Source organism: Anomaloglossus baeobatrachus, chromosome 7 (assembly GCF_048569485.1).
Source record: "Anomaloglossus baeobatrachus isolate aAnoBae1 chromosome 7, aAnoBae1.hap1, whole genome shotgun sequence".
NCBI lineage: Eukaryota > Metazoa > Chordata > Amphibia > Anura > Aromobatidae > Anomaloglossus > Anomaloglossus baeobatrachus.
Window position 1 is genome coordinate 306,732,547 of NC_134359.1, and position 27,512 is coordinate 306,760,058.

The 27,512-nt window shown below is 47.9% G+C and overlaps 1 protein-coding gene across 1 annotated transcript in view; it reads left to right on the forward strand.

Moving 5' to 3' along the window:
* Positions 1-2,201: 2,201 nt before the first annotated feature.
* LOC142245714 (uncharacterized) overlaps positions 2,202-27,512 on the forward strand; it is a 33,353-nt gene continuing 8,042 nt past the window's right edge. Inside the window, exons 1-3 of the mRNA XM_075318660.1 lie at positions 2,202-2,512; positions 17,349-17,475; positions 17,617-17,690. Of these exons, the coding sequence (XP_075174775.1) occupies positions 2,209-2,512; positions 17,349-17,475; positions 17,617-17,690 (505 nt within the window). The 5' untranslated portion in view covers positions 2,202-2,208. The remainder of the gene's footprint in view (positions 2,513-17,348; positions 17,476-17,616; positions 17,691-27,512) is intronic.

Here is a 27,512-nt window from a genome sequence, read left to right on the forward strand (position 1 = left end):
GACAGCACTGCTCTATCTGCGTCTGATGGAGGAGACGTGTTCTGTGCGGGGACGGACAGCACTGCTCTATCTGCCTCTGATGGAGGAGACGTGTTCTGTGCGGGGACGGACAGCACTGCTCTATCTGCCTCTGATGGAGGAGACGTGTTCTGTGCGGGGACGGACAGCACTGCTCTATCTGTATCTGATGGAGGGGTCTGGGGAATGGAGGACGTTCCCCCCGGACTGCACTGTGCTCTTTTGTAAGACAGGAGAAAAATTACCAAAGACACCTACATAATGTTCATAGACATACTTCCTAGAAGAGCGGGTGCCATTATATCTGCAGAAGAGCGACTCCATATTAATGTCTTTGGCTGTAGATGAGGACAGAGAAGCCCCCGGAGGTGGATGTGGGGGGGGCACATACTTTTCTCCATATTAATGTCTATGGCTGTAGATGGGGACAGAGAAGCCCCCAGAGGTGGATGGGGGGGGGGGGGCACATACTTTTCTCCATATTAATGTCTATGGCTGTAGATGGGGACAGAGAAGCCCCCAGAGGTGGATGTGGGGGGGGGGGCACATACTTTTCTCCATATTAATGTCTATGGCTGTAGATGGGGACAGAGAAGCCCCGGCAATAGAGGGATATATTTAATATTAGAAATCCCTGCCGCTGCTGAGCTTATGGAGTCTTGGGGGTGGTTCTGTATGAGAAGCCAAGAAACTGAAAAACACTTGGTCTGAGTCCGCTCACCCTCGTCCGCTCACCCTCGTCCGCTCACCCTCGTCCGCTGACCCTCGTCCGCTGACGCTCGTCCGCTCACCCTCGTCCGCTCACCCTCGTCCGCTCACCCTCGTCCGCTGACCCTCGTCCGCTCACCCTCGTCCGCTCACCCTCGTCTGCTCACCCTCGTCTGCTCACCCTCGTCCGCTCACCCTTGTCCGCTCTTCCATCCCGTTCCTGCCCGGTGGTACAAGCTTTGTAGCACGTGGCAATAGGAAAAATGAACAAAGGTTTTTTTCTCCGGCGATGCACCACGGACTTGAGGATTATTTCAAAATTGTGCTTTTATTAGATTACAATCATTCCATCTTAGTCATGAACCGGTCATGACCAGTACCACTGCGGTGGTTGAAACGCGTAGCACGTGTGCCCCTCCCTGCGTGGAGTGGGGTTTTTTTACTGTTGACCGATGGAATGATTGTAATTTAATAAAAGCGCAATATTGAAATAATCCTCAAGTCTGTGGTGCATCACCGGAGAAAAAAATCTTTGTTTTTCCAATCACAGAGAAGGACCGCCCCCGAGGATTCAGAGGGAACATATTTTCTGCAAGTTCTGCTGAGATCTGGCTATAGAAAATGCAACATGATCACATTTATGGACAATCAGCACAGAATATATAGAGGGGAGAGGAGGAGAGGGGGATGGGTGGGCAGCTTCTTCTCCACAAAGGGTTAACACAGCCTACTTTATATAGAAGTATGAGGAAGCACAGTTTTACTTTCACTTTACCCTTTTAAATACCTTGAGTATTTTTACTTGCTGCATTTCACCAAAACCAGCGCCTCTCCACAGAACCTGCTCCTCTCCACAGAACCTGCTCCTTTCCACAGAACCTGCTCCTCTCAACAGAACCTGCTCCTCTCCACAGACCCAGCTCCTCCAGAACCAGCGCCTGTCCACAGAACCTGCTCCTCTTCACAGACCCAGCTCCTCCAGAACCAGCTCTTCTCCACAGACCCAGCTCCTCCAGAACCGGTACCTCTCCACAGAACCAGCTCCTCTCCACAGTACCTGCTCCTCTCCACAGAGCTAGCTCCTCCAGAACCAGCTCCTCTCCACAGAACCAGCGCCTCTCCACAGACCCAGCTCCTCCATAACCTGCTCCTCTCCACAGACCCAGCTCCTCCAGAACCGGCTCCTCTCCACAGAGCAAGCGCCTCTCCATAGAACCAGCTCCTCCAGAACCGGCTCCTCTCCACAGAGCAAGCGCCTCTCCATAGAACCAGCTCCTCCAGAACCGGCTCCTCTCCACAGACCCAGCTCCTATAGATAAGGCTCCTCTCCACAGAACCAGCGCCTCTCCATAGAACTAGCTCCTCTCCACAGACCCAGCTCCTCCAGAACCGACACCTCACCACAGAACTGTCTCCTCTCCACAGAACCGACTCTTCTCCATAGAACCAGCTGCTCCAGAATTGGCTATGGATTCTCAGGCCATGAGGCAGTATATCAGGAACTTTAGACCGGCTAACGGGTTTCAAGGTAATCAGGGATACTCCCGGGTTCTCCTGCAGCTCTTCGGTTACACCGGTCATGGGAAATCCTCCTTCATCAACTCCTGTAAGTACGTGCTGGATGATGGACCCTATACGGCCCACGCCAAGGTGGCCGGGTCAGAGGAGAAGCCGGAGACCATGATAAGGAAGGCGTATGAGCTGACAGAGAACATCATCCTGGTGGACAACCGAGGATGTGCCAAACTGAGCAAGGACGAGACCGGGGAGATCTACGCTCAACTGGGTGAGTACCGGAGGGGAGTTTATATTGTGCCACAATGTGTATATACTATGTGTGTATATATATGTATATATGTATATATATATATATATATATATATATATATATATATATACAGGGTGGCCCAAAAGTAGGTGGCCAGTATGTGTAACTAGAAATAGGCCCAATGCTATCGCATCGGGAGTGCGGTGAAATGAACATCTGTCTATGCTTAGTGGTGCTGACAGGAGCAGTGGTGAGTGGGGCTGGGGACATACAGATCTGGTGGGGGGGCTGGGGGCATACAGATCTGGTGAGGGGGGCTGGGGGCATACAGATCTGGTGAGGGGGGCTGGGGGCATACAGATCTGGTGGGGGGGGGCTGGGGGCATACAGATCTGGTGGGGGGGCTGGGGGCATACAGATCTGGTGGGGGGGCTGGGGGCATACAGATCTGGTGGGGGGGCTGGGGACATACAGATCTGGTGGGGGGGCTGGGGGCATACAGATCTGGTGGGGGGGCTAGGGGCATATAGATCTGGTGAGGGGGCTGGGGGCATACAGATCTGGTGGGGGGGCTGGGGGTATACAGATCTGGTGGGGGGCAGAGGGCATACAGATCTGGTGGGGTGGTGCTGGGGCATACAGTTCTGGTGGGGGGTTGCTAGTGGCATACAGATCTGGTGGGGGCTTGGGGTATACAGATCTGGTGGGGGGGCTGGGGGCATACAGATCTGGTGGAGGGCTGGAGGCATACAGATCTGGTGGGGGGAAGGAGGCATACAGATCTGGTGGGGGGGCTGGGGGCATACAGATCTGGTGGGGGGGCTGGGGGCATACAGATCTGGTGGTTGGGGCTGGGGGCATACAGATCTGGTGGGGAGGGCTGGGGGCATACAGATCTGGTGGGGGGGCTGGGGGCATACAGATCTCATGGGGGGGCTGGAGGCATACAGATCTGGTGGGGGGCTGGAGGCATACAGATCTGGTGGGGGGGCTGGGGGGCATACAGATCTGGTGGGGGGGCTGGAGGCATACAGATCTAGTGGGGAGGGCTGGGGGCATACAGATCTGGTGGGGGGGGCTGGGGGCATACAGATCTCATGGGGGGGATGGAGGCACACAGATATGGTGGGTGGCTGGAGGCATACAGATCTGGTGGGGGGCTGGGGGCGTACAGATCTGGTGGGGAGGGCTGGGGGCATACAGATCTGATGGGGGGGCTGGGGGCATACAGATCTCATGGGGGGGCTGGAGGCATATAGATCTGGTGGGGGGGGCTGGAGGCATACAGATCTGGTGGGGGGGGCTGGGGGCATACAGATCTGGTGAGGGGGCTGGAGGCAGGCGCTACCGTCTCCATCATCACCGCACACACACAGGCACTACCGTCCCCATCATCACCGCACACACACAGGCACTACCGTCCCCATCATCACCGCACACAAACAGGCATTACCGTCCCCATCATCACCGCACACACACAGGCACTACCGTCCCCTTCATCACCGCAGACACGCAAGCACTACCGCACCCATCATCACCACACACACGCAGGCACTACCGCACCCATCATCACCACAGACACGCAGGCACTACCGCACCCATCATCACCGCAGACACGCAAGCACTACCGCACCCTTCATCACCGCACATACGCAGGCGTTACCGTCTCCATCATCACCGCACACACACAGGCACTACCGTCCCCATCATCACCGCACACACACAGGCACTACCGTCCCCATCATCACCGCAGACACGCAGGCACTACCGCACCCATCATCACCGCACACACGCAGGCACTACCGCACACATCATCACCGCACACACGCAGGCTCTACCGTTCCCATCATCACCGCACAAACTCAGGCACTACAGCTCCCACCATCATAGCACACACACCGGCACTACTGCCCTCAAGATCACCACACACACACAGGTACTACCGCCCCCATTATGACAGTGCACACACCGGCACTACCGTCTCCATCATCACCGCACACACGCCGGCACTACCTGAGTGACGTCATCACTGACAGCGTGACTTACTTCAGTTGCTCTGTGGAGCTCACAGGAGCGGCGGTGTTCTACAACCGCTCCTGTCAACTTCATGTAGCAGAGCTGAAAGCGTCGTGGGACCTCTGTGGATTACGTCGGACCTGGAGGGGTATTTGGGGATTAATAAAGTGGTGAAAGAGGGTGGGTTTTTTTGTCTTTTATTTCAAATACAGGATTTTTTCGGGTGCATGTGTTTATTTACTTTCACTTACAGGTTAATCATTGGGAGTGTCTAATAGACGCCTGCCATGATTAACCTAGGACTTAGTGGCAGCTATGGGCCGCCATTAACTCCTTATTACTCCGGTTGCCACCGCACACCAGGGCAATCGGGATGAGCAGTGAAAAGTCACGGGACCGTCGAGTCTAATTGAAGTGGCATTTCCGGGCGGCTGCTGGCTGATATTTTTAGGCTGGAGCTCCCCATAATGTGGGGCTCCCCATCCTGAGAATACCAGCCTTCAGCCGTGTGGCTTTATTTTGGCTGGTATCAAAATTGGGGGAAACCGCACGCCGTTTTTCAAAATTATTTATTTATTGTACTGCATGATATAGACCCACCCACCGGCGGCTGTGATTAGTTGCAGTGAGACATGTTGTCAGTCAGCGTGGGGGCGTGTCTGACTGCAACCAATCATAGGCGCCGGTGGGCGGGGGAAGCAGTGAATACGAGATGGAATAATGAGCAGCCGGCATTTTCAAAAGAGGAGAAGCCGCCACAGCAGTGTGACAGCCGTGCAGCGCCGTGCTGGTGATTGGTGAGTATAAAGGAGGGAGGGGGAGACCGACTGACGAACAGAGAGAGACAGACAGAGAAAAAGAGAATTTTGTACTAACCAGAAAGGAATTTCCACTTCTAAGCATGCTCTGTTGCTAAAAACGGATCCGTCGCCGGAATCAGTCATTTAACAGATTCCAACGGATTCCATTATAACCATGACGGATGCCGACGGAATCCTGCACGGTGCGTTTTTAGTTTATGCTACAAAAAACGTTACATTCTGCGTTGCTTTCGCCCGACTGTCAGTCATTTCACGACTGAGGCTAGGTTCACATTTCCGTTGTTTTGTATCAGTCACATGCGTCGCTTGACGCATGTGACTGATGCACTGTACAACGGATGACAAAGAACAGAATTCTTTGTCGGAATCCGTTGTGTGCAGGGCGGCGGAGCGCGGGGTTGCGGAGCGTGAGGGGGCGGAGTTCGGGGGTGGAGCTGAGCGGGGCCGTGGCACTGAGGACGTCAGTGCCGCAGGGACCGCAGGACAGGTGAGTGTGTGTGTGTGTGTGCGTGTGTGTGTGTGTACATGCTGAGTGCGGGAGGGGGCGGAGCCGAGCGGTGAAGTGTCGGGTTCCCTGCACAGCCAGGGTAAATATCAGGTATAAGCAATGCACTTTTTGCTTGGTTACCCAATATTTATCTTGGTTACCAGCATACACCGCTTAGCGCTGGCTCCCTGCACACGTAACCAGTGTAAATATCGGGTAGCTAACCAAAGCACATTGCTTAGTAACCCGATGTGTATCCTGGTTACGTGTGCAGGGAGCCAGAGAGCGCATGCGCAGCGAAATCCTACGGATTGAGCTGCTCAAAAAACGTTGCATTCAGCGTTGATCCCGCCCGGCGGTCAGTCAAAAAATGACTGACCGCGACGCAGCGGATGCAACGCAGGGTCATCAGTTGCAATCCGTCGCTAATAGAAGTCTATGGGGAAAAACTGGATTCTTGCAAAATATTTTGCAGGATACCGTAATTCCTCAAGGCGACGGATTGTGACTGAAGCAAAACAACGGAAATGTGATCCTAGCCTGATCAGTCACATAGCGGATGCAACGCAGGTCATTAGTCACAATCTGTCGTTAATACACAAGTCTATGGGGAAAAAACTGAACCTCTGCAGGATTTAGTTATTTCTCAAAACGATGGATTGTGACTGATGGAAAACAACGGAAGTGTGAATGTAGCCTAAGGGGATTTGTGGCTGTGTAGAGTCACCAACACCAGCCTCAGCCGCAGTACCTTAGGATGGACGACATAATGGACGGGGACTGAGTGTGGGCGACCAGCACTGGTGGCAGCAGAGTGGTGTAGAAGACAATGAGCAGTTAGACAGATGGGACGTAGGTGAATGAAAATCCCTGATTCATGCCTGAATAACATGTCCACTTGTGACAAAGACACGGGCAGCGCTGGGTGGCCTCTGACACATTACATTGGAGGCTGGACACGACAGTGCACACATAATATACTGGGCCATTTCTGGCCAAAACTGGACCCAGAAGACGACGAGAACACGGTTCAGCTATCTGCCAGAAAGGCTACAGTATGGAAAGCTTGTATCTGGATGTGTCTGTTTTCTGAAATGCATCAGTTGGTGCAAGGGCAGATGAAACATCATATCCATCATGGTATGTACTGTAATTACTGATGCAGCTGCTTTAAGTATTTGTGCTATAACTAGAGCAGTCAGGGGAGTGTTAGCTCTGTGGCCAAAAAAGAGGGGTCTCCTGGTCAGCCGTGTGGCCTGCAGGCATCTGCTGAAAGAAGGCTTCACTGAACAGGTGACCTTGCTTATCCTGGTGATATGCAGATTTTCACTTTGGAAAAAAATGTTCCCATTGCGCATTTATAGCGATTCTAAAGGTCTCCTTGTGCTTAATGCTACCAATACACATGACAGATTCTCACCTGCATGACTGAGCCTCACTGGTTCACTTTCCACCCCCCTCTGCAACTAGAAACATCTGCCTGTCCCCGGATTATCTGTGTCCTCTTCCAGATCCACCTGCTGCTGCTCCTCCTCCTCTTACTCCATCACCTCCATATCCTGCTGCAGGAAACATTCATATTGAGGGTCCCAAACAAACCAAGGGCAGCGATGAGCATGTGTATGTTGCTATTGTTCCACTGTTGCTTATTTCTGGATGCTTTTCCAATTTAAATAAGATGAAGATGAAATTGTTGATACGACTGTTGTCCCTACTGTCACATTTAGTAGCATTTTCGAAGGGTCTCAGAAGGTGACATGCATCCATCATTAGCTGCCAATGGTGGATTTCAGTGTATCGGTTGCTCCAGTTTGGCTGAAGCATGACAATCAGTCACCACTTTATATTGCTCCAACATACACAAAGATTAATTCCAGCAGCTTGAAGCTAGATTCAGGCCGGTATCCTGCAGACTGTCCTCATTTTATACAGCCTGGAGATTGCTCTGCCACATCAAAATGGTTTACAAGCTTTATTCAATCAGATACATTATATTTCTTGAGGAAGTGTTCACAATTTAGGACATGCATCATGCGGGGAGAAGTGTAACCTCAGTAACTTTTCCTAAACATAGAGCTGTCAGTATGTTCTGAGCATTGTTGCTTATGACAATACCTGGGTGCAGGTAGTGGGGAGTAGAGATGAGCGAACCGGTCGCGGTTCGGCTCGAGGCCGGTTCGCCGAACGGGGGTCCCGTTCGAGTTCGGTTCGTCGAACGTTCGAAGAACCGAACTCGAACGTATAGGCTATAATGGGAGGCAATCACAAACACATAAAAATGCATTATAAATGTACACAAACAGTTAATAAACATTGCCATAACACTTACCGGTCCTCGCGATCCCTTCTGCACTCTGTCTCCTGCCGCTATTCCATCCGATGATCGCTGAATCCTCCCGGTGACCTGCACTGCCAGCAGAGAAGCAGGACCTATCGTGACGTCAAAATAGCCATGTGACCAGTCACGTGGCTATTATCTCATTGGCTACAGACTGGTCACATGACTATGACACGTCATGTAGGACCTGCGAGTGCATCTCTCCGGTACACGGTGCACATATGTGTATCGCCGTGTACCGGCGACATGCTCTAGCACACGGTCGACTCCCCGTTCCGTTAGGGACCGGCTGACACAGCCGGTCATTAACGGAGATCACCGTTGCCATAGCAACGCAGTTAGCGGTGACGTCACCGCTAACCGCGGCTCCGGGAGCACCGTTGCTATGGTAACGCGTCTGTCAGCGTTACCGCTAGCAGCCAGCAGTGATCACTCACGGAGTGAAGGCTGCACGCTGCTTCCCGATTGTAGTGAGCATTGTAGTTAGGATGGAGGTTCCCCAGCCCCAAGTGATGCCCCTCACTACAATCGTCACTACTACTACACTAGAAAGAAAGAAGACAGAAGAGCAGGATCGTGGAGGGCTGACAGGGGTAATAAAGATGGAGTCTCTAATGTGTCTGTGTATTTATTTCTATTAAAGTATTTTTTCTCTGTGTGGTGTCTTTTTTTAACCCTTTATTGGAGATTCTTAATGGCCGGGTCAAACGTGCCTGACATTAAGAATCTCTGGCTTAATACTGGCTGGTAAAACAAAGCCAGTATTAACTCATGATTACCCAACAAGCCACCCGGCTCCAGGGCTGTTGGAAGAGTTGGATACAGCGCCAGATGATGGCGCTTCTATGAGAGCGCCATTTTCTGGGACGGCTGCGGACTGAAATCCGCAGCAGAGGCGCCCACAAACCTCGGGCTAACCTGTGCTGCGGATTCCAATCCCCAGCTGCCTAGTTGTACCCGGCTGGACACAAAAATAGGGCGAAGCCCACGTCATTTGTTTTTTAATTATTTCATGAAATAAGTGAAATAATTAAAAAAAACGGGCTTCCCTATATTTTTGGTTCCCAGCCGGGTACAAATAGGCAACTGGGGGTTGGAGGCAGCCCGTGGCTGCCAGCTGTACCTGGCTAGCATACAAAAATATGGCGAAGCCCACGTCATTTTTTTGGTGGGCAAAAAACTTCTGCATACAGTCCTGGATGGAGTATGCTGAGCCTTGTAGTTCTGCAGCTGCTGTCTGCTCTTCTCCATACAGACAGACAGCAGCTGCAGAACTACAAGGCTCAGCATACTCCATCCAGGACTGTATGCAGAAGTTTTTTGCCCCCTGAAAAAATTATGTGGCTTCGCCATATTTTTGTATGCTAGCCAGGTACAGCAGGCAGGTACGGCTGCCCCCAACCCCCAGTTGCCTATTTGTACCCGGCTGGGAACCAAAAATAAAGGGAAGCCCTTTTTTTATTATTTCATGAATTTCATGAAATAATTAGAAAACAAATGACGTAGGCTTTGCCCCATTTTTGTGTCCAGCCAGGTACAACTAGGCAGCTGGGATTGGAATCCGCACCACCGGTTGGCCTGAGCTTTCTGGGCCCCACTGCTGCGAATTGCAGTCTGCAGCCACCTCAGAAAATGGCATTTTCATAGAAGCGCCATCTTCTGGCGCTGTATCCAACTCTTCCAGCACCTGCCTGCTATACCTGGCTAGCATACAAAAATATGGCGAAGCTCACGTCCTTTTTTTGTAGCTTTTTGGCAAAAAAAAAAAAAAATGCTTCCCTGGATTTTCCATTGCCAGTGAAGGTAACACCAAGCAGTGGGGGTTAGCAGCCAGTAGCTGCTTGGATTACCCTTAGCTAGCAATACAAAAAATGCAGTGGGAGCTAACATATATTTTTTTTAATTATTTATTTAAATAACTAAAAATAAAATGGGCTTCCCTGTATTTTGATTGCTGGACATCACAGTGCTGTAAAAATAAATCTTTAAAAAAATGACGTAGCGCTCCGCGGTATTTTTGATTCTCAGCGCAGATAAAGCAGACAGCTATGGGTTGCCACCCCCATCTGCCTGCCGTTACCTTGGTTGGCAATCAAAATACAGGGAAGCCCATTAATTTTTTCTATTTAAAAAATAGTTAAAAAAAAAAAATTACGTTGGGTCCCCCCATTTTTGATAGCCAGCTAGGGTAAAGCAGACAGCTGTAGCCTGAAAACCACAGCTGGCAGCTTTACCGTGGTTGGGGATCCAATGTGGAGGTCCCCTCAGGCTCTTTTTTATAATTATTTTATAAATATTAATAATTACACAATAAAAGTAGGTGACCCCCCAAATTGGATCACCAGCCAAGGTAAAGCGGACAGCTGTGGTCTGGTATTCTCAGGGTGGGAAGGTCCATAGTTATTGGGCCTTCACAGCCTAAAAATAGCAGGCCGCAGGCACCCCAGACGTGGCGCATCCACTAGATGCGCCAATCCTGGCGCTTCACCCCAGCTCATCCCGTGCCCTGGTGCAGTGGCAAACGGGGTAATAAATCGGGTTGATACTAGCTGTAAAGTCACCTGAGATCAAGCCCAGCAGTTTGTGATGTCATGGCGTCTATTAGATACCCAACATCATAAACTGTCAGTACTAACAAAAACAAAAAATCGACAAAAGAAATTTATTTGAAAAAACAGTCCCCAAAACATTTCCTCTTTCACCAATTTATTGTAAGAAAAAAAATAAAGGGGTCCCACGACGACTCTGGACCGTCTAGAATATGGCGGGGAGACACTCAGGGAACGTATCCCCCATTTTCTAGGAGTGCGGACCCTTCATGTGAGGAGTGTGGGTGCAATGAATCTGCACTCACTCTCCCCGGGTCCACAGCAGCAGAGTCCATGTCGTAATGGTTGCTACCAAAGCTGCAATGCCCTGCTCATGAGGTAAGGGCATGCCTAATCAGGAGAACTACTGTAGAGGAAGCTCTGCTCACTGGTATATAGGTGCTCAGAGGTAATAATAGATAAAATTAGTGAGTAACCTCGGCACTCTATATCTCCCAGACTAAGTCAGTAAGTCACAACGGATAGTAATGCAAAATCACTCTTTATTGGTCCGTATTAAGAAAATTTTTTTTTCATAAGCATATATGTTTTTGTCCAAAACAAGTTACAAATGACGTTTCGGCCTGAGCCTTCGTCAGATTGGACTTATCTGCATGTAATCATGAAAAATGACAATAATCAGTATCACATAAGAGTGAGAGAACAATAACATAAACTCGAACAATGTAGAGGTACAATTGGGATGCAGCAAAAAAATTGCAACACAGCAAGAAATGAAACACATGATACAAATGTCATAATACAGTACAAGGACAATATAGTAATGACAAATATGGGGTCAGAGTAGACTTAGACAGCTCTGGTACGAAAGAGATGTCAATCATAAAGTAACATGTGCAGTAGGTGTAGAGCTACACTATGCATGGCAGAGCTAATGGGTAGACCGACCATAGAAAAAGTAGAGAAAAAGTGGAGAAAAAGTGGAGAATAAGTGGAACATAAGAGGAGAAAAAGTGGAGAAAAAGTGGAGAAAAAAGTGGAGAAAAAGTGGAGAAAAAGTGGAGAAAAAGTGGAGAAAAAGTGGAGAAAAAGTGGAGATTAAGAGGAGAAAAAGTGGAGAAAAAAGTGGAGAAAAAGTGGAGAAAAAGTGGAGCATAAGTGGAGAAAAAGTGGAGAAAAAGTGGAGAAAAAGTGGAGCATAAGAGGAGAAAAAGTGGAGAAAAAAGTGGAGAAAAAGTGGAGAAAAAGTGGAGCATAAGAGGAGAAAAAGTGGAGAAAAAGTGGAGAAAAAGTGGAGCATAAGAGGAGAAAAAGTGGAGAAAAAGTGGAGAAAAAGTGGAGCATAAGAGGAGAAAAAGTGGAGATTAAGAGGAGAAAAAGTGGAGAAAAAGTGGAGCATAAGAGGAGAAAAAGTGGAGAAAAAGTGGAGAAAAAGTGGAGCATAAGAGGAGAAAAAGTGGAGATTAAGAGGAGAAAAAGTGGAGAAAAAGTGGAGAAAAAGTGGAGAAAAAGTGGAGAAAAAGTGGAGAAAAAGTGGAGCATAAGAGGAGAAAAAGTGGAGAAAAAAGTGGAGAAAAAGTGGAGAAAAAGTGGAGAAAAAGTGGAGATTAAGAGGAGAAAAAGTGGAGCATAAGAGGAGAAAAAGTGGAGAAAAAAGTGGAGAAAAAGTGGAGAAAGTGGAGAAAAAAATGGAGAAAAAGTGGAGAAAAAGTGGAGAAAAAGTGGAGAAAAAGTGGAGAAAAAGTGGAGCATAAGAGGAGAAAAAGTGGAGAAAAAAGTGGAGAAAAAGTGGAGAAAAAGTGGAGAAAAAGTGGAGATTAAGAGGAGAAAAAGTGGAGCATAAGAGGAGAAAAAGTGGAGAAAAAAGTGGAGAAAAAGTGGAGAAAGTGGAGAAAAAAATGGAGAAAAAGTGGAGAAAAAGTGGAGAAAAAGTGGAGAATAAGAGGAGAAAAAGTGGAGAAAAAGTGGAGAAAAAGTGGAGAATAAGAGGAGAAAAAGTGGAGAATAAGTGGAGAAAAAAATGGAGAAAAAGTGGAGAAAAAGTGGAGAATAAGTGGAACATAAGAGGAGAAAAAGTGGAGAAAAAGTGGAGAAAAAAGTGGAGGAAAAGTGGAGAAAAAGTGGAGAAAAAGTGGAGAAAAAGTGGAGAAAAAGTGGAGATTAAGAGGAGAAAAAGTGGACAAAAAAGTGGAGAAAAAGTGGAGAAAAAGTGGAGCATAACTGGAGAAAAAGTGGAGAAAAAGTGGAGAAAAAGTGGAGCATAAGAGGAGAAAAAGTGGAGAAAAAAGTGGAGAAAAAGTGGAGAAAAAGTGGAGCATAAGAGGAGAAAAAGTGGAGAAAAAGTGGAGAAAAAGTGGAGCATAAGAGGAGAAAAAGTGGAGAAAAAGTGGAGCATAAGAGGAGAAAAAGTGGAGATTAAGAGGAGAAAAAGTGGAGAAAAAGTGGAGCATAAGAGGAGAAAAAGTGGAGAAAAAGTGGAGAAAAAGTGGAGAAAAAGTGGAGAAAAAGTGGAGCATAAGAGGAGAAAAAGTGGAGATTAAGAGGAGAAAAAGTGGAGAAAAAGTGGAGAAAAAGTGGAGAAAAAGTGGAGAAAAAGTGGAGCATAAGAGGAGAAAAAGTGGAGAAAAAAGTGGAGAAAAAGTGGAGAAAGTGGAGAAAAAAATGGAGAAAAAGTGGAGAAAAAGTGGAGAAAAAGTGGAGAATAAGAGGAGAAAAAGTGGAGAAAAAGTGGAGAAAAAGTGGAGAATAAGAGGAGAAAAAGTGGAGAATAAGTGGAGAAAAAAATGGAGAAAAAGTGGAGAAAAAGTGGAGAAAAAGTGGAGCATAAGAGGAGAAAAAGTGGAGAAAAAGTGGAGAAAAAGTGGAGAAAAAGTGGAGCATAAGAGGAGAAAAAGTGGAGAAAAAAGTGGAGAAAAAGTGGAGAAAAAGTGGAGCATAAGAGGAGAAAAAGTGGAGAAAAAGTGGAGAAAAAGTGGAGAAAAAGTGGAGCATAAGAGGAGAAAAAGTGGAGAAAAAAGTGGAGAAAAAGTGGAGAAAAAGTGGAGAAAAAGTGGAGATTAAGAGGAGAAAAAGTGGAGCATAAGAGGAGAAAAAGTGGAGAAAAAAGTGGAGAAAAAGTGGAGAAAGTGGAGAAAAAAATGGAGAAAAAGTGGAGAAAAAGTGGAGAAAAAGTGGAGAATAAGAGGAGAAAAAGTGGAGAAAAAGTGGAGAAAAAGTGGAGAATAAGAGGAGAAAAAGTGGAGAATAAGTGGAGAAAAAAATGGAGAAAAAGTGGAGAAAAAGTGGAGCATAAGAGGAGAAAAAGTGGAGAAAAAGTGGAGAAAAAGTGGAGCATAAGAGGAGAAAAAGTGGAGAAAAAAGTGGAGAAAAAGTGGAGAAAAAGTGGAGAAAAAGTGGAGCATAAGAGGAGAAAAAGTGGAGAAAAAGTGGAGAAAAAGTGGAGCATAAGAGGAGAAAAAGTGGAGAAAAAGTGGAGAAAAAGTGGAGAAAAAGTGGAGCATAAGAGGAGAAAAAGTGGAGAAAAAGTGGAGAAAAAAGTGGAGAAAAAGTGGAGAAAAAGTGGAGAAAAAGTGGAGAAAAAGTGGAGAAAAAGTGGAGATTAAGAGGAGAAAAAGTGGAGAAAAAGTGGAGAAAAAGTGGAGCATAAGAGGAGAAAAAGTGGAGAAAAAAGTGGAGAAAACGTGGAGAAAACATGGAGAAAAAGTGGAGAAAAAGTGGAGAAAAAGTGGAGAAAAAGTGGAGCATAAGAGGAGAAAAAGTGGAGAAAAAAGTGGAGAAAACGTGGAGAAAAAGTGGAGAAAAAGTGGAGAAAAAGTGGAGCATAAGAGGAGAAAAAGTGGAGATTAAGAGGAGAAAAAGTGGAGAAAAAGTGGAGAAAAGTGGAGAAAAAGTGGAGAAAAAGTGGAGAAAAAGTGGAGAAAAAGTGGAGCATAAGAGGAGAAAAAGTGGAGAAAAAAGTGGAGAAAAAGTGGAGAAAAAGTGGAGATTAAGAGGAGAAAAAGTGGAGCATAAGAGGAGAAAAAGTGGAGAAAAAAGTGGAGAAAAAGTGGAAAAAGTGGAGAAAAAAATGGAGAAAAAGTGGAGAAAAAGTGGAGAAAAAGTGGAGAATAAGAGGAGAAAAAGTGGAGAAAAAGTGGAGAAAAAGTGGAGAATAAGAGGAGAAAAAGTGGAGAATAAGTGGAGAAAAAAATGGAGAAAAAGTGGAGAAAAAGTGGAGAGAAAGTGGAGAAAAAAATGGAGAAAAAGTGGAACACCCTTTGGTACCTTTCATGTGGCACTAAGGGGTGCTTAGCTTTGTATTTAGCCAAAAAAATGAAAAAAAAATGACATAGGGTTCCCCCTAGTTTTGTAGCCAGCTAGGGTAAAGCAGACGGCTGCAGCCTGCAGACCACAGCTGGCAACCTCACCTTGGCTGGTAATCCAAAACTGAGGGCACCCCACGCTGTTATTTTAAATTAAATAAATAATTAAAAAAAAAAACACGTAGGGGTCCCCCAAAATTGGATCACCAGCCAAGGTAAAGCAGACAGCTGGGGCCTGATATTCTCAGACTAGGGAGGTCCATGGTTATTGGAATCTCCCCAGCCTAAAAATAGCAGGCCGCAGCCGCCCCAGAAGTGGCGCATCCATTAGATGCGCCAATCCTGGTGCTTCGCCCCAGCTCATCCCGCGCCCTGGTGCGGTGGCAAACGGGGTAATATTTGGGGTTAATACCAGATGTGTAATGTCACCTGGCATCAAGCCCTGGGGTTGGTGAGGTCAGGCGTCTATCAGATACCCGACATCACCAACCCAGTCAGTAATAAAAAAAAAATACACGACAAACACATTTTTATTTGAAAAAACACTCCCCAAAACATTCCCTCTTTAACCAATTTATTAGATTGAAAAACAAATCCAGGTCTGGTGTAATCCAAGGGGTTGCCATGACGATGCACACTGTCCCAGTCAATGAAGAGCAGGATGTTCCCCATTGGCTGGGAGAGCAGTGCAGTGACCTGAGCTAACATCAATGGGTCAGCCCAGGTCACTGCAGGGGATGACAAGTGCTGCTGTCAGCGAGGTACATTACCTGCGCTGATCTCCAGCACACTGACAGCCCCTGTCACTGAGGTCAATGACCGGCGCCTTCACATCAAGTATCGCGAGAGGTCCGTGACGTCACCGCCAGTGTCAGTCTCGGGTCGGAAGCGATAGGTGATGTGACAAGCGGCGGCCATGGAGGACAGTGACAGCGCTGAGGTCGGGATGGCGGGACTTCATCACCGCAGGTAAGCCGAGCGAGCGAGCGAGCGGGCGGGCGGGCGGGGGGTGGATGTGTGTGTGTGTGTGTGTTTGTGTATGTGTATGTATGTGTACATGCCGCGGGCAGGAGGGGGTGGAGCGAGCTGAGCGGGAAAGTGTGGGCTTCCTGCACGTAACTAAGATAAACATCGGGTTACTAACCAAAGCGCTTTGCTTGGATACCCGATGTTTATCTTGGTTACCAGCTTGTGGCAGGCTGCCAGCGATGGCTCCTGCTCACTGTAGCTGTAAAAAGCCCTGCTTTTTGCTGCTAGAACCGTTCTCGAACGTATCTAGAACTATCGAGCTTTTAGCAAAAAGCTCGAGTTCTAGTTCGATCTCGAACAGCCCAAAAATCACTCGAGCCTAGAACTGGAGAACCACGAACCACGAACCGCGCTCAACTCTAGTGGGGAGTAGAGATGAGCAAAGCATTTAGAGGTTCGGTTCTCTAGCAGCAAACAAATCCAGCCTACACGTGTCCAAACCTCGCACCATGCGGTTTGGAAACACTGATTGGCAGTTTGAGTCTCCGCCCACATACAGCCAGCCTTAAGCACATCGCTTCCGGGGGAGGGTGGCCAGGTTTTCACACTTTCTTGCACACTACATCCGAGCACGCTGATATTACCTCCAGAGTTAAGTTTGCATGTAAAGCATCTGAACTCCAAACCCGAGCCCTGGTTATTTAGTTGGTGTTTGGTTCAAAAACCGAACCTCAGGTTTCCTCATCTCTAGTGGAGAGCCATCCAGTGATATTTGCTACTTGATGTAGGGGAGCAACTCATCCGCTGTTTACTCATCCAGCCACACAGGATGTAACAGTGCTCACCATCGTATAAGGTAAAAGAAGGTTAAAAGAAGAAAAGACCGATTGTAAAGAGTGGAAGCAATGCTGGGCTTTGTTGCTTTTAGTGATGTCCATGCAGGAGGTTGAAATAAGTGTGGGAGGAGGCAGATAACCAGAGCTAGCGCCCACCACAGAGTCTTCATCACTGCTCCTGGTTCAATGATGCATCGCTGCTGCTTAACACATTGACCTCGCGGGCCACGAAGGACATGTACGGTCTTTATTCATAATCGCTGCTCCACATGTCCAAAATGGAGTCTGATATTCTAGATGTGGTCTTAAAAGTGATTTTATTTAACATTGCAACAGCTGCCTGACATTGAGCGCTGCTGCCTAGCTACATTGTAACCTTTTTGCCCCTCTTTTGCTATTTTCTGGACCCCATAGAACAGCGAGATGCCACCAGGAGTAGAACAGATTGCCAAAAGTAACCAAGCACCCAGCAAGAGACAAAGACATGTAATGTGTGACTCCATGTTATTTACCAGATGTTACTTTCCTATGATGCAGGGAACTTTCTACCTTTGGGCTGTGAAGTGAAATGGTGCTCAGAATATGAGGACATGGTGAACATAGTGCTGAGCGCAGACTTTGTGGATCGCTCCGCAGATTTCATCGTTCCTGTGTTCGTCTACAGGTGAGAACTCCACATTTATATCACTGCCCGGTATATATTATACAGCAAGAGAGGAAAACGTCCTATATTCCATAATGTACCAGAGCCTCCGCGACATGACAGCTCCAGATATAACCTGGTGTCCTCTCCATTATCTCACAGTGCGAGCACACAGATCACCTCCGCAGAAGAAAGCGAGCTGAAGGACATCCTCACTAAGGCCAGGAACATAACAGGTAAGAACAGGAGGAGTATATACTATATGTGCCAGACTATATATGTGCCAGACAATAACATACCTGTCCTCTGTCTTCTACATTTCTCTGTGCTCCTCCTTCTAGACCTGTCCTCTGTCTTCTACATTACTCTGTCCTCCTCCTCCTAGACCTGTCCTCTGCCTTCTACATTTCTCTGTGCTCCTCCTTCTAGACCTGTCCTCTGCCTTCTACATTACTCTGTGCTCCTCCTCCTACACCTGTCCTCTGCCTTCTACATTACTCTGTGCTCCTCCTTCTAGTCCTGTCCTCTGCCTTCTACATTACTCTGTGCTCCTCCTCCTGGACCTGTCCTCTGCCTTCTACATTACTCTGTGCTCCTCCTCCTAGACCTGTCCTCTGCCTTCTACATTACTCTGTGCTCCTCCTCCTAGTCCTATCCTCTGCCTTCTACATTACTCTGTGCTCCTCCTCCTGGACCTGTCCTCTGCCTTCTACATTACTCTGTGCTCCTCCTCCTAGACCTGTCATCTGCCTTCTACATTACTCTGTGCTCCTCCTTCTAGACCTGTCCTCTGCCTTCTACATTACTCTGTGCTCCTCCTCCTAGACCTGTCCTCTGCCTTCTACATTACTCTGTGCTCCTCCTCCTAGACCTGTCCTCTGCCTTCTACATTACTCTGTGCTCCTCCTCCTAAACCTGTCCTCTGCCTTCTACATTACTCTGTGCTCCTCCTCCTAGACCTGTCCTCTGCCTTCTACATTACTCTGTGCTCCTCCTCCTAGACCTGTCCTCTGCCTTCTACATTACCCTGTGCTCCTCCTAGACCTGTCCTCTGCCTTCTACATTACTCTGTGCTCCTCCTCCTAGTCCTGTCCTCTGCCTTCTGCATTACTCTTTGCTCCTCCTCCTAGACCTGTCCTCTGCCTTCTGCACTACTCTGTGCTCCTCCTCCTGGACCTGTCCTCTGCCTTCTGCATTACTCTGTCCTCCTCCTTCTAGACCTGTCCTCTGCCTTCTACATTACTCTGTCCTCCTCCTCCTAAACCTGTCCCCTGCCTTCTATATTACTCTGTGCTCCTCCTCTAGACCTGTCCTCTGCCATCTACATTACTCTGTGCTCCTCCTCCTAGACCTGTCCTCTGCCTTCTACATTACTCTGTGCTCCTCCTCCAAGACCTGTCCTCTGCCTTCTACATTACTCTGTGCTCCTCCTCCTAGACCTGTCCTCTGCCTTCTACATTACTCTGTGCTCCTCCTAGACCTGTCCTCTGCCTTCTACATTACTCTGTGCTCCTCCTCCTAGTCCTGTCCTCTGCCTTCTGCATTACTCTTTGCTCCTCCTCCTAGACCTGTCCTCTGCCTTCTGCACTACTCTGTGCTCCTCCTCCTGGACCTGTCCTCTGCCTTCTGCATTACTCTGTCCTCCTCCTTCTAGACCTGTCCTCTGCCTTCTACATTACTCTGTCCTCCTCCTCCTAAACCTGTCCCCTGCCTTCTATATTACTCTGTGCTCCTCCTCTAGACCTGTCCTCTGCCATCTACATTACTCTGTGCTCTGTGTCACACTACTCTGATGTCTGGAGACTACAACGTCTAAGGGTAGGCTATAATGCCATGTTAAAAAAGGAAAAATCTCCTGATGAGCTCCGTTGGCTATGTGTATGGAGTGAAACGCGTTGAGATTGAGATCAGAAATTGGGATCAGACTATAAGGAAATGATGACATAAGAATTTTTAATATTCTCTAGGCACCTTGGAATTCACAGATAAGTGTAAAATCTTCTAATTTTCTAATAATCAACCCTATTTTACTATCTAGGACTATAAGGGCCATATTTAGGGCCAGCCGCCGAGGAGTGGGGGCACCGAAAAAATAAGGGTGTACTCCATTGGCCAGGCAGGAGTGAGATTGAGGGAAAGACCATATTGAGAAATAATATCACTGTGTATATATATTCCATGCACTATTGTTGAAAATATTAAAAAAAAAATTTTTTCTAATAACCAACCCTATTTTCTATCCAGGACTATAAGGGCCATATTTAGGGGCAGCCACCGAGGAGTGGGGGCACCGAAAAAATAAGGGTGTACTCCATTGGCCAGGCAGGAGTGAGACTGAGGGAAAGATCATATTGAGAAACAATATCACTGTGTATATACTACATGCACTAGGTGCCAGAGATTTAGGTGGTCTTCATCACTACAGAGACTTGTTTTTGATTATTGGTTGAGAGGTAGAGAGAAGGGTTATACAAGGGCAAGCCGCCGAGGAATGGGGGCATCGGTTAAATAAGGATGTACTCCATTGACAGGCAGGGACAGTCCTTGTGAGGGCAAAACTAAGGACATAGTTCTATTTTTGGTCCCCCTCAAGAAATAATATTTTTTGCAAAAAAGAGTGTGCATTTTCTCTTTACCCCCACCTCTCAAGAGTCTAAAGTAAAGTGATCCAGACACCTTTTTAATTTTCATTGTATATTTTTTTGTTGTTTGTCATAGTGTGAAGATTTTTAAAGAGATTTAAATAAAAAGATACATTTTAGTGTTATTTGAAATAAGCAGGTTTATTCTGACACAATACAAAGTTTGTTTACCCGCTAAAAAAAAAAATTTCTGAGAGTTTTTTCTCCTCCTCCTAGACCTGTCCTCTGCCTTCTACATTACTCTGTGCTCCTCCTCCTCCTAGACCTGTCCTCTGCCTTCTACATTACTCTGTGCTCCTCCTCCTAGACCTGTGCTCTGCTTTCTACATTACTCTGTGCTCCTCCTCCTTGATCTGTCCTCTGCCTTCTACATTACTCTGTCCTCCTCCTCCTAGACCTGTCCTCTGCCTTCTACATTACTCTATGCCCCTCCTCCTAGACCCGTTGGAGGATTATGCTAGATGATTATGACAGTTATTCATGTCAGCCAGCTGGTCCCACACATACACCCCCCTCCCTGCACACACAGAGATCCCCCTCAGATCCTCAGCATCTGGGAAGGTGTCGAATCCAATTACACTGCCAGGCCAGAGGAAGACCCCCCCCCAGGGGTTATGTTCATTCATCAAGGGAATGGGTGGGAAATTGGAGACTTCAAAAGGGATACAGGATGCTCTATCCCAGCAGGAGTTCATATTCCTGGGTCCGTATCGTTATACACAGTTATGATAATACCGTGCGTCTGAGCCATACACCCACTACATCGTTAAAATCGGGACTTCGAGCCGCATCTCTGCATACCCTCAAATTCTTTGTCGCACCCTGGGGCGGCGAGATACAGAGAACTGCGAGTAGGAGTCAGGTAGAGGAGTTGTGCTTGGACTCAGTATGCAGAGGGGACCCAGACGGATCTGATGACACCAGAACCGTCTCGATCGGACCTCCCAGTCCGGAGTTGCAGCTAATATTCACTTTGGGATATTATTTTAGGCTCAGGACAGGGGTGGGGCAGTGCTCCCCTGCGAGGTCACCAAAAGGGGAGGGACACGAATTGTAGCCAGTTTGATAAACACAGTACAGACATTTTTAGCTTGTCTTTGCTCGGGGGCCATGCGTACCATACACATATGAGAAAGTCCATGAAACCCTGGTCGACCGGCGCCCCCCTGTGGCCAGACGCATAAGATAACTGCCTGATCTGCCTCTGTTTGTAACCATGTCTTATTTGTAGATGTACTCTGACCTATATATATATATATATATATATATATATATATTCTGTAAATTCCATATTGTATATATTGTAGTTTCTATTGTGCCATTTAGGGCGATTAAAATATATAATTTAATCTTGGGCTGTTCTGTTATCTCGATCCTGAATTCCACGTCTGTGTACTTGGCGTAATAGTTATCGTAATCGATTGGTGGCAGCGAGTTTATGCCAAGGATCATTGTGGGGCAACCAGTGAGATCTGGGGAGGTTTGGATATATTCCGTCCGCAGAGGTCGGGGGAATGTATACCTTACTTTCACCGGGAACCCTTCAATCATCAGCATAGTAGAATAGCGGCCTCCTTGCTTATTGTCGGGCAATTCCATAATTGGCCTGACTATAAGAGGGGTGCTGGAGAGCGCGTCACCTGCCCTGTCGGCTAGCCTGAGCCTAAAATAATATCCCAAAGTGAATATTATCCGCAACTCCGGACTGGGAGGTCCGATCGGGACGGTTCTGGTGTCATCAGATCCGTCTGGGTCCCCTCTTCATACTGAGTCCAAGCACAACTCCTCTACCGGACTCCTACTCGCAGTTCTCTAGTTCTCTTTATCTCGCCGCCCCAGGGTGCGACAAAGAATTCGAGGGTATGCAGAGATGCGGCTTGAAGTCCCGATTTTAACGATGTAGTGGGTGTATGGCTCAGAGGCACGGTAATATCATAACTGTGTATAATGGTATGGAGCCAGGAATATGAGCTCCTGCTGGGATAGAGCATCCTGGATCCCTTTTGAAGTTTCCACTTTATCACCCACTCCCTTGATAAATGGACATAACCCCCACGGGGGGTCTTCCTCTGGCCTGGCAGTGTAATTGGATTCGACACCTTCCAAGATGCTGATGATCTGAGGGGGATCTCTGTGTGTGCAGGGAGGGGGGGTGTATGTGTGGGACCAGCTGGCTGACATGAATAACTGTCATAATCATCTAGCATAATCCTCATATCCGTCCTCTGCCTTCTACATTACTCTGTGCTCCTCCTCCTAGACCTGTCCTCTGCCTTCTACATTACTCTGTGCTCCTCCTCCTACACCCGTCCTCTGCCTTCTACATTACTCTGTGCTCCTCCATCTAGACCTGTCCTCTGCCTTCTACATTACTCTGTGCTCCTCCTCCTAGACCTGTCCTCTGCCTTCTACATTACTCAGTGCTCCTCCTTCTAGACCTGTCCTCTGCCTTCTACATTACTCTGTGCTTCTCCTTCTAGGCCTGTCCTCTGCTTTCTACATTACTCTGTGCTCCTCCTTCTAGACCTGTCCTCTGCCTTCTACATTACTCTGTGCTCCTCCTTCTAGACCTGTCCTCTGCCTTCTACATTACTCTGTGCTCCTCCTAGACCTGTCCTCTGCCTTCTACATTACTCCGTGCTCCTCGTCCTAGACCTGTCCTCTGCCTTCTACATTATTCTATGCTCCTCCTTCTAGACCTGTCCTCTGCCTTCTACATTACTCTGTGCTCCTCCTTCTAGACCTGTCCTCTGCCTTCTACATTACTCTGTGCTCCTCCTCCTAGACCTGTCCTCTGCCTTCTACATTACTCTGTGCTCCTCCTCCTTGATCTGTCCTCTGCCTTCTACATTACTCTGTCCTCCTCCTCCTAGACCTGTCCTCTGCCTTCTACATTACTCTATGCCCCTCCTCCTAGACCCGTTGGAGGATTATGCTAGATGATTATGACAGTTATTCATGTCAGCCAGCTGGTCCCACACATACACCCCCCTCCCTGCAGACACAGAGATCCCCCTCAGATCCTCAGCATCTGGGAAGGTGTCGAATCCAATTACACTGCCAGGCCAGAGGAAGACCCCCCCCAGGGGTTATGTCCATTCAAGGGAGTGGGTGGGAAATTGGAGACTTCAAAAGGGATACAGGATGCTCTATCCCAGCAGGAGTTCATATTCCTGGGTCCGTATCGTTATTCACAGTTATGATAATACCGTGCGTCTGAGCCATACACCCACTACATCGTTAAAATCGGGACTTCGAGCCGCATCTCTGCATACCCTCAAATTCTTTGTCGCACCCTGGGGTGGCAAGATACAGAGAACTGCGAGTAGGAGTCAGGTAGAGGAGTTGTGCTTGGACTCAGTATGCAAAGGGGACCCATACGGATCTGATGACACCAGAACCGTCCCGATCGGACCTCCCAGTCTGGAGTTGCAGATAATATTCACTTTGGGATATTATTTTAGGCTCAGGACAGGGGTGGGGCAGTGCTCCCCTGCGAGGTCACCAAAAGGGGAGGGACATGAATTGTAGCCAGTTTGATAAACACAGTACAGACATTTTTAGCTTGTCTTTGCTCGGGGGCCATGCGTACCATACACATATGAGAAAGTCCATGAAACCCTGGTCGAACGGCGCCCCCCTGTGGCCAGACGCATAAGATAACTGCCTGATCTGCCTCTGTTTGTAGCCATGTCTTATTTGTAGATGTACTCTGACCTATATATATATATATATATATATATATTCTGTAAATTCCATATTGTATATATTGTAGTTTCTATTGTGCCATTTAGGGCGATTAAAATATATAATTTAATCTTGGGCTGTTCTGTTATCTCGATCCTGAATTCCACGTCTGTGTACTTGGCGTAATAGTTATCGTAATCGATTGGTGGCAGCGAGTTTATGCCAAGGATCATTGTGGGGCAACCAGTGAGATCTGGGGAGGTTTGGATATATTCCGTCCGCAGAGGTCGGGGGAATGTATACCTTACTCTCACCGGGAACCCTTCAATCATCAGCATAGTAGAATAGCGGCCTCCTTGCTTATTGTCGGGCAATTCCATAATTGGCCTGACTATAAGAGGGGTGCTGGAGAGCGCGTCACCTGCCCTGTCGGCTATCCTGAGCCTAAAATAATATCCCAAAGTGAATATTATCCGCAACTCCGGACTGGGAGGTCCGATCGGGACGGTTCTGGTGTCATCAGATCCGTCTGGGTCCCCTCTTCATAGTGAGTCCAAGCACAACTCCTCTACCGGACTCCTACTCGCAGTTCTCTAGTTCTCTTTATCTCGCCGCCCCAGGGTGCGACAAAGAATTCGAGGGTATGCAGAGATGCGGCTTGAAGTCCCGATTTTAACGATGTAGTGGGTGTATGGCTCAGAGGCACGGTAATATCATAACTGTGTATAATGGTATGGAGCCAGGAATATGAGCTCCTGCTGGGATAGAGCATCCTGGATCCCTTTTGAAGTTTCCACTTTATCACCCACTCCCTTGATAAATGGACATAACCCCCACGGGGGGTCTTCCTCTGGCCTGGCAGTGTAATTGGATTCGACACCTTCCAAGATGCTGATGATCTGAGGGGGATCTCTGTGTGTGCAGGGAGGGGGGGTGTATGTGTGGGACCAGCTGGCTGACATGAATAACTGTCATAATCATCTAGCATAATCCTCATATCCGTCCTCTGCCTTCTACATTACTCTGTGCTCCTCCTCCTAGACCTGTCCTCTGCCTTCTACATTACTCTGTGCTCCTCCTCCTACACCCGTCCTCTGCCTTCTACATTACTCTGTGCTCCTCCTTCTAGACCTGTCCTCTGCCTTCTACATTACTCTGTGCTCCTCCTCCTAGACCTGTCCTCTGCCTTCTACATTACTCAGTGCTCCTCCTTCTAGACCTGTCCTCTGCCTTCTACATTACTCTGTGCTTCTCCTTCTAGACCTGTCCTCTGCTTTCTACATTACTCTGTGCTCCTCCTTCTAGACCTGTCCTCTGCCTTCTACATTACTCTGTGCTCCTCCTTCTAGACCTGTCCTCTGCCTTCTACATTACTCTGTGCTCCTCCTAGACCTGTCCTCTGCCTTCTACATTACTCCGTGCTCCTCGTCCTAGACCTGTCCTCTGCCTTCTACATTATTCTATGCTCCTCCTTCTAGACCTGTCCTCTGCCTTCTACATTACTCTGTGCTCCTCCTTCTAGACCTGTCCTCTGCCTTCTACATTACTCTGTGCTCCTCCTCCTAGACCTGTCCTCTGCCTTCTACATTACTCTGTGCTCCTCCTCCTTGATCTGTCCTCTGCCTTCTACATTACTCTGTCCTCCTCCTCCTAGACCTGTCCTCTGCCTTCTACATTACTCTATGCCCCTCCTCCTAGACCCGTTGGAGGATTATGCTAGATGATTATGACAGTTATTCATGTCAGCCAGCTGGTCCCACACATACACCCCCCTCCCTGCAGACACAGAGATCCCCCTCAGATCCTCAGCATCTGGGAAGGTGTCGAATCCAATTACACTGCCAGGCCAGAGGAAGACCCCCCCCAGGGGTTATGTCCATTCAAGGGAGTGGGTGGGAAATTGGAGACTTCAAAAGGGATACAGGATGCTCTATCCCAGCAGGAGTTCATATTCCTGGGTCCGTATCGTTATTCACAGTTATGATAATACCGTGCGTCTGAGCCATACACCCACTACATCGTTAAAATCGGGACTTCGAGCCGCATCTCTGCATACCCTCAAATTCTTTGTCGCACCCTGGGGCGGCAAGATACAGAGAACTGCGAGTAGGAGTCAGGTAGAGGAGTTGTGCTTGGACTCAGTATGCAAAGGGGACCCATACGGATCTGATGACACCAGAACCGTCCCGATCGGACCTCCCAGTCTGGAGTTGCAGATAATATTCACTTTGGGATATTATTTTAGGCTCAGGACAGGGGTGGGGCAGTGCTCCCCTGCGAGGTCACCAAAAGGGGAGGGACATGAATTGTAGCCAGTTTGATAAACACAGTACAGACATTTTTAGCTTGTCTTTGCTCGGGGGCCATGCGTACCATACACATATGAGAAAGTCCATGAAACCCTGGTCGAACGGCGCCCCCCTATGGCCAGACGCATAAGATAACTGCCTGATCTGCCTCTGTTTGTAGCCATGTCTTATTTGTAGATGTACTCTGACCTATATATATATATATATATATATATATATATATATATATTCTGTAAATTCCATATTGTATATATTGTAGTTTCTATTGTGCCATTTAGGGCGATTAAAATATATAATTTAATCTTGGGCTGTTCTGTTATCTCGATCCTGAATTCCACGTCTGTGTACTTGGCGTAATAGTTATCGTAATCGATTGGTGGCAGCGAGTTTATGCCAAGGATCATTGTGGGGCAACCAGTGAGATCTGGGGAGGTTTGGATATATTCCGTCCGCAGAGGTCGGGGGAATGTATACCTTACTCTCACCGGGAACCCTTCAATCATCAGCATAGTAGAATAGCGGCCTCCTTGCTTATTGTCGGGCAATTCCATAATTGGCCTGACTATAAGAGGGGTGCTGGAGAGCGCGTCACCTGCCCTGTCGGCTATCCTGAGCCTAAAATAATATCCCAAAGTGAATATTATCCGCAACTCCGGACTGGGAGGTCCGATCGGGACGGTTCTGGTGTCATCAGATCCGTCTGGGTCCCCTCTGCATACTGAGTCCAAGCACAACTCCTCTACCGGACTCCTACTCGCAGTTCTCTAGTTCTCTTTATCTCGCCGCCCCAGGGTGCGACAAAGAATTCGAGGGTATGCAGAGATGCGGCTTGAAGTCCCGATTTTAACGATGTAGTGGGTGTATGGCTCAGAGGCACGGTAATATCATAACTGTGTATAATGGTATGGAGCCAGGAATATGAGCTCCTGCTGGGATAGAGCATCCTGGATCCCTTTTGAAGTTTCCACTTTATCACCCACTCCCTTGATAAATGGACATAACCCCCACGGGGGGTCTTCCTCTGGCCTGGCAGTGTAATTGGATTCGACACCTTCCAAGATGCTGATGATCTGAGGGGGATCTCTGTGTGTGCAGGGAGGGGGGGTGTATGTGTGGGACCAGCTGGCTGACATGAATAACTGTCATAATCATCTAGCATAATCCTCATATCCGTCCTCTGCCTTCTACATTACTCTGTGCTCCTCCTCCTAGACCTGTCCTCTGCCTTCTACATTACTCTGTGCTCCTCCTCCTACACCCGTCCTCTGCCTTCTACATTACTCTGTGCTCCTCCTTCTAGACCTGTCCTCTGCCTTCTACATTACTCTGTGCTCCTCCTCCTAGACCTGTCCTCTGCCTTCTACATTATTCAGTGCTCCTCCTCCTAGACCTGTCCTCTGCCTTCTACATTACTCTGTGC